General features: G+C 39.5%; 2 protein-coding genes across 4 annotated transcripts in view; one reads left to right on the forward strand and one right to left on the reverse strand.

Moving 5' to 3' along the window:
- The window catches only part of LOC122256719 (transmembrane 7 superfamily member 3), a 31,350-nt gene extending 30,119 nt beyond the window's left edge, over window positions 1-1,231 (forward strand). The window contains exon 10 of the mRNA XM_043021602.2: window positions 1-1,231. This exon is cut by the window's left edge and continues 1,764 nt beyond it. The gene's annotated coding sequence lies outside the window, so the exon portion shown is untranslated.
- A 939-nt stretch (window positions 1,232-2,170) lies between these two features.
- LOC122256720 (paired box protein Pax-6) overlaps window positions 2,171-7,500 on the reverse strand; it is a 179,967-nt gene continuing 174,637 nt past the window's right edge. For all 3 annotated transcript variants that reach the window (XM_086555471.1, XM_086555469.1, XM_086555470.1), the window contains one exon: window positions 2,171-6,415. In XM_086555471.1, coding sequence (XP_086411597.1) covers window positions 6,324-6,415 — 92 coding nt within the window. In that variant the 3' untranslated portion in view covers window positions 2,171-6,323. The remainder of the gene's footprint in view (window positions 6,416-7,500) is intronic.

The raw sequence follows: 7,500 nt of genomic DNA on the forward strand, positions 1-7,500 counted from the left end.
TACAAAATTTATAGACCCTTCCTCATGTTTTCTCTCTTAGTACTCCTCTTTTCCCTTTCATTAGGTGTGTAGGATGAATGCCTGGTTGTACGTATACTTCAGTGAACAATCACAGACTTCACTTTTCATTCAGAGTCTAAAATGTTATCAAGTTAAAAATAAGTGCTTTAGTGACGATCCCAAAGGCCATCCAGTGTGATAGTTCTTGCCACGTCAATATTATCCGAGTGTGGAATTGTTGTTTTAAAGTATTGATTACACATTCATTCTGTGATAGCTTTGGTAATTGACATGCTTCGGTTGTTAATTAAATCATAATTTTGAGTTAAGCTGACTATGCACACTTGCCACTGATTTACCTTCTCCTTCCGGTGTTTACTATGATTGGAGATACAATTTCCCTTTGAAATAACTTATGTTTGTCAGTCTTCTTGCCAGTTTGTACGTTCATGAAACACTAGAGTGCCTTTGCAGTGTATGACTTTGATCTCATTACAGCATCATATTATTAATACTAGACAACTATGATCATTTTCTAAGTTGATTCAGATACTCTCATAGATATTTTGACATGGTCACAAGAGACAATGAATGGTGCAGTATCTCCAGTCTGGTCAGCATATATTCTCAAACCTTGTGATAAGGTGACCCTGCGAAGATAAGTACGAAGATGTGCAAGTGCTTGTTCGTGCAGGGTGTCTGTCCATTATTTTAGATTAATGTTGTAATTCAGACAGAATTTAGTATTACATGATCATCAGTCATAAGCAGAAGTGTAATGCATCATCAGCTATGTGGGTGCAGAGTAACCTTGTCTCAAAACAAAAGATAATTGATTATTTGTGAGTAAATTAGGAAGAGAAACCTCCATTGTTTCATTTTTTCTTTTCTTTTCTTTTCACATTCCAGTCCCAACATTTTTTTTTTTTTTCCCCAAGTAAAAAAAAAAACTCAAGATTGTGATTAATGGATTATGCTGATGATATGTATTTTCCTTAGGGATTTTCGGTGCATAAATATTGAAATGTGAAAATCGCTGTAATAGTTAATATATTTATTTATGCATTTCTTTTGGATTTATCATTTTCCTAAGACATGCTCCCTGATAAGTTGTGGAAATAATAAATATATTTTCTGATATTGTTGATATTCAATATATAACAACAAGATGAATTGTAGTATTTCTATGAATTTTATATCAAATAAATCAAATGTTGACAATTTCATTCTATTCAATGTTTTAATCATTATTGTAACCTCTATTATATTAGTTTTCAGTGGAAAGCAGTAGGGTAGATTATTACTGGTGAATATGCAGACTGACATGAAACAAAAGATTTTAGTCTTGTAGTAACCAAGATTAATTTGAGTCTTCCGTTTTGATACACATATCAATGTTTAAGTCAGTGTATGTGAATGAGCACGAATATTGATTTTTTTTTTAAGTGAATGAAGTGATACGTAACGTTATAATTATTTTTACGTAATGTATTTAAAGGAGAGAGGCATAATATTTGCTGGAAAAAGGGTCGGACAAACCGGTAAATTAATCTAAATAAGTCGAAGCACCAAATTGGATTTTTTTAAAAGTGCAATTCTATATAACTAGTATATCTATCATAAACCTCTATTATAAATAATCGACGCATCCTATTTGTCGGGAAAAATTATGGTTAACCCGGCGAATGCGCTTACCTGGCTGGTTCCCGTTTTCTGTCTCGCCACGAGGTTTGAAGGGGATACACCTGTGTTTCGCCTCGCTCGGAGGAGTCCCGCCGAGAGACCAGAGCTTCATTCTTCTCATCTTTCTTTTCTCGATGAATGGTTCGGAACTGGTGATATTGCGGGTTTTTTTCAAGGTTCAGATATTTCATTTCACAGTCGATATAAAGAATGGGAAAATACTATGTCGCACTCTTATTTTGAATCACTGTTTAATTTAATCCGTTCAGCTGCGAGGAGCGAGGGCATCGGACCAGATCCAACTGCGGGGATTTTGGGTGTGGATCAAAAAATAATCAAAAGCATCCATCTTGCCTTGTCGCGACAAATATGAGATCACAGCTGACACTAATTGGCAACTTATCCAAATGACTTGAATTCTTTTTCTTATTTTTCCTTTGTCATACATAAAAAAAAATCTTACATTGCCATTTCTGAATATTGCTTTACTCACTCACCTGTGTCAAGCAACAGTTTTTTCCCTGTTGCAGTTATTGAATCTAGTGCTCTCTGCTTGACTTTGAACTACAAGCGACATTTTGTTTTTCTCACTGTTTTGTATCAGTCTAAAGCGTCAATATTACGCTTGAATTAACACAGACTTAACCTACAGTCTTCGGAATCCATGCTGACTATGTTCATCTAGTCAGTCACAATTCTTGTATCTCGGGGTTTCGAAAGGGGGTTTTTAGAATGAAATGTCTCAGGTTCAGGTTTCATTATATTTTATATATCATACAGTAACCACTACACACAACATGACTGGCGGTTGACGGGGTTAATGATAACTGGCACTATAATGGTTATAAAAATGGGTTTTATAAATGGTAGTAATGGTGATTAAAACCAGGATGGGGTGGGGCAGCTGATTTGTCTATCACACAAGAATGACCACTCCCATTAATTCAAGTCTGCGATACACGTCCAAAAATATTTTTACATATTTAATTTTTTTTATTTTTCCCGATAGTCATCGCTAAAGAAGAAGAAACGATAAATAAAAAAGAAAGAAAGAAAGTCCTCTCTTCTTAATTCTTAATCAGTTCCATCTAATTAATAAGTACAAAAGTCTTAAAACATTTCACGATAGAGGGCACAAGAATTGGATGTCAGGTGATGTTAGTGTTATGCGGCTGTTTAGCCGTGTGTGGTCTTGCTGGATCACCCCCCCCCCTCCTCCCCTCCTCTTCCCTGCTACCCCCCCCCCTCTCCTCCCCGACTCCTTGACCCAACCCTGACAGGGGAGGGGGAGGGGGAGGGGGGGAGGGAGGTGTTGAAAGAAGGAGGAGGGGCACGGGAAGGGGAAGGGGTAGGGGGTAGGGGGGAGGAGGGAGGGATGGGAGGTTAGAGGTTCCTGTCCGGTGATCACAAGTAAATTTAACAGGAAATATATTCCTATTGAATATACAAAAAGGTGCCTATCTGAGATGACTGTAGTTAAAAACATCTTGTGATTTTTTTTTCTTTTTATTTTTTGAAGAATTGTGGATGAATTATGTAATGTCTTTTCCTTCACATGATGACATTTAAGTCGTATCTTCTATCCTTATTTACAAAGGTTGGTTAGGCCAACATAACACTGTACGCTATTGTGCAGCAGGCTATCTTTGACAGTGAGGTAAGTCAAGGGTTAAGGAAGAATTTGTGCTTTTTTTTTTACACATATCAGATTCTCGGTAAATATAAAAATATACACGCAAGATAAAATTAGGTTTTTAATCTCTTTTCTTTTCTATCCCATATATTTCCAAAGAAACGGTTCTCTCACATATAGTCACATATAGGGTTCAAGCGTGTTAATTAAAAGAGGATTCGAATGCATTCACTGGAACAACATAACTGACTCGTAAACTCTAGCATTGCCACACCAGCTGATGAAGGAATTGATTTTTTTTATCTTTAATACACGAGGCTTCTATGTGTTACGTCCAAAGACCGGATAAAAAAGAAATAATCTTAAAAATATGGAAAAAAGGGGGGGACTTTTACAGAGCGACGGAAATTGCGGTCTTATTGAGCTGCCCTCAATAAGTTTCGATCGCTCGGTTATGATTTGTGTAATTATAATGATCAATAATAACAAAAAAAAAACATTACTAATAATGGTAATGATAGCAATAATAACGCACTGATAATAATGATAATAATAATAGTAATAATAAAAAATAAAAATAATAATAACAGTGATAATAATAATAATGTCAAAATATGATAAAAAAGAGACTACAGGAAAAAAAGCAAAATGGGGAAAGTGGCATCTCTTTGGTATAGCGACTGGCCTTGGCGCCAGTTATTTAGTCTATCAATTGGACTATGGAAATATATAATCATATGCATACACAGCTCTCACCACCGCTCGGCTTCTTCGCTACTGTCTAGCATGACCTTATTAGGAGTGTTTAGATATATACATCAGGGATAAATAGATTTACAAAAATATGGACAAAGACAAAGAGATTCTGGGAAGTGACGAAAACTACTGGCATGAAATTTAAACAGGACTGAAAAGAATGCCGGCAAAGGACACAACGCAAAATCAATATTATGCAGAAATCATACACACAGTGCTATGGAAATCCAGCGTCCAAAACTCCACGATTTAGAAAGAAAACCAAAAACAGTGGGAATACTTGAACATTATATACCTTCCATCCGTTGGAAAATGCTCTTAGCCAAAAGAGAAAGAGAGAGAGAGAGAGAGAGAGAAAGAGAATAAAAAAAAAATACGATTTCGTTTTTGAATTCAACCCAAAAAAAAAAAAATCCTCTATTATGCTTTTCGTCTTAGCAAAAGAAAAAGAAAAAAAAAAGAAGGGGGGAAAAAAATCAGAACCCATTCACATAACACCAATCAATTAAGGCATGTGCAAAGGACCTGATCAGCGAGTATTTTCACCGTAAACGCTCGCCCTCCGTTGCGCTTCTATTCTGCAAGTGACAGCCATTGAGGGCGCCACCACACCACTGCCGCTACGCTGAGCACGCTGAACATGGCAATATGCTGTAAAATTCCCACCATGCGCACAGAATGAAGTCTTTTGTCGCTAATTTTATGGGAAATTAGTTTGTGAAATGCGGTGCTATTCAGGTGAAACCAAGTCTGATATCTGATCAGATTGAATTTGGCATAAGTGCAGTGATATCAATCGCGGGGCTAACCCTTGACAGAGGCCCTTGTACAGAAGCGTTAATAGCTTTTATTGTGACGGTCACTGGGACGGTGCACTAGTTCTGACTATTATGCGGGGAAGGAAACTAGTGATTAAAAAAAAAGGCTTAACTCAGGGAGGTCCTCGAGGAAAGAAAGAAAGAAAGAAAAAAAAAATTATATATTTAAAACGTTCTTGTGGAAATATCGAAACACGACGACTCTGTGAGAATATTGGGCAACGGAAACTTGGGTGCAGGAGAAAAAGGGAAAGGTCTCTTTTTCTGTTTAAAGTTTCGTGGGTTTTATGCTATGTTGTGTATATTCATGAAGATGATAACTATGCTACACAATGTACTACACTATACACACCTTGTTTACAGACCTTTATACAGTAATAAATAGGTGTCAGACAACCAGATGTTTCCGCTTTTTGTTTTTCTTTCAAGTAAAGCGAAAACGACTGGCGACACATTTTTTTTTTCGCGCCGAAACTCCTCTTGTCGTTAACCACGCAACCGCATCCCGTTTTCTGTGACTAAATCATTGTTCTGACTTTTGGGATGCACGTTGCTGCAGTCAGAGGCAACAGCAACTTATGTAACTAAGGATTAATTCTAAGCTACGAGTATTTTATCTTGATTTTTTTTAGATTCTTAATTACCGATGAATGACAGCATGCATTATACAATAATAATAATAATCTGGTTACAAATGGCATCGGCATTTGTACCTAACTGAGGATACTGTGCTACTGTTCCGTCATGTCCACTTTGCGCTTCAGAAAGACGTTGAAACATTGGCAGGAGTATGAGCGCAGATTGCACAAGTCGATCTAGAAACTTTTACGTTGTTATCCCTCCAGGGAGGTGACGATAACAGAGAAAAAGTTGGTACAGTTTCTTTTACGAAATTTCCTTACTAACACAGTAATACATTATGAAACTTGACACTGTCATATGCTATGATGAATCGTCTGCCCAAAAGCAGAATATTGTACAAAAACAAAACAAGAAAATATAAATGTTCTTCTCGTTCGCGCACCGACAGGGCCGTCAGTGCCAAGAGCAACACGTGGATAGCAAGTTATATCTCCTCGCATTTGGGTTCGGGAGGAACTATCACTTACGCCAGATCACTGGTAGCAGACGCAGGAGTACAAAGAAAGAGACAGACAAACTCATAATAATTCTATCGATTCACTTTGACCTCTCTTCTTCTTCTTCATCTTCTCCTCCTCCTTCTTCTCCTTCTTCTTCTTCTTTTCCAACGAGAGGGGAGAAGTTTGAGGGTTCTTTTGGAGAAGGGGGAGGGGGTATGAGGGGTGAGGTGTCACGGGTGGACCGAGAGTCTCCCCTCCCCTCCCCTCACCCCCATTTTTTTCCTTTTTTTTTTTGCCTTACACTTGGGAGTAATGCGACGCCGTGAAGTCTGGGTCGCGCATCAGAGACCATCACTGGAGCCTCGGCCAGTAGTTGGCGGCGCTGAGGTCGGGAGTTTGGCTGGGAATCTGGACTGGAACTGACACGCCCGCGGATATCACACCTGCGGGGGAGACGGAGAGAGAGAGAGGGCGGGTGAGATGCGGGGTTATTTCACGAGGTTGGATGAATGAGAGAGGGAGAGAAGAGGGAGGGAGGGAGGGAGGGAGAAGGAGAGAGATGAAATCGCAATTAACTTCATGATGATGAATAAAATAATAAATAAGGAAGGGAAAGGAGGCTGTGGTTCACAATTAGACAATCAGAATAAAACAACTGCCATATAAACAATAGTTAAGTACCATTCAAAATCTAAAAACAACAACAAAACAAAATCAAAAACAATAAAAAAAACATGACTAACATTAGACTAGAATAAGAAGACTTAAGACAAAGATATAAATGACACTGAATAACTTTACATGTAATTGCATGGAATTTCATGGAATTCTGATGACAAGAGAGGTTCGATTACACCTCTTGCATTCTGAAGTCAATCGGTTTCATCAATAACTTTATTTTCAGCTGTTACTATAAACTCTCTCTTCCTCACTGGACACGAGTAACACAACCTCTGCCTCCTCTTCACCTCCCCCCTCCCCCTTCATTATCCGTCTTCGCTCCCCCCCTACCCCCTACTTCCCATCGCCTTCCCCCTTCATTGTCTGGTTCGCGTCCCTCCCCCCCCACTTCTAGCTTATTTTAGTTAGCCCCTCCCCTGCAGACACTAACACCCCACCCCCCTCCCTTCCTTTATCACCCCCTGTTCAACCTCCCCCTACCTTTATCCCTTCCCCTATCACCCCTTATTTATAACCCCAACCCTTCCCCCTACCCTAACCCTCCCCCTATCACTCCTTATTCACCCCCAACCCTTTCCCCTACCCTAACCCTCCCCCATCACCCCTTGTTCGTGCCCCCCTCCCCTTCCCCCTACCCTAACCCTCCCCCTATCACTCCTTATTCACCCCCAACCCTTTCCCCTACCCTCCCCCTCCCCCATCACCCCTTGTTCGTGCCCCCCTTCCCTTCCCCCTACCCTAACCCTCCCCCATCACCCCTTGTTCGTACACCCCCCCCTCCCCTTCCAGCTTGCCCTCAACCACCTGGATAATTTCACATTTCACACCTGCGTTCATCCGACGTCTC

Source organism: Penaeus japonicus, unplaced genomic scaffold (genome assembly GCF_977035675.1).
Source record: "Penaeus japonicus unplaced genomic scaffold, GWHDUDI00000001_assembly GWHDUDI00000031, whole genome shotgun sequence".
In the NCBI taxonomy this organism is placed as follows: domain Eukaryota; kingdom Metazoa; phylum Arthropoda; class Malacostraca; order Decapoda; family Penaeidae; genus Penaeus; species Penaeus japonicus.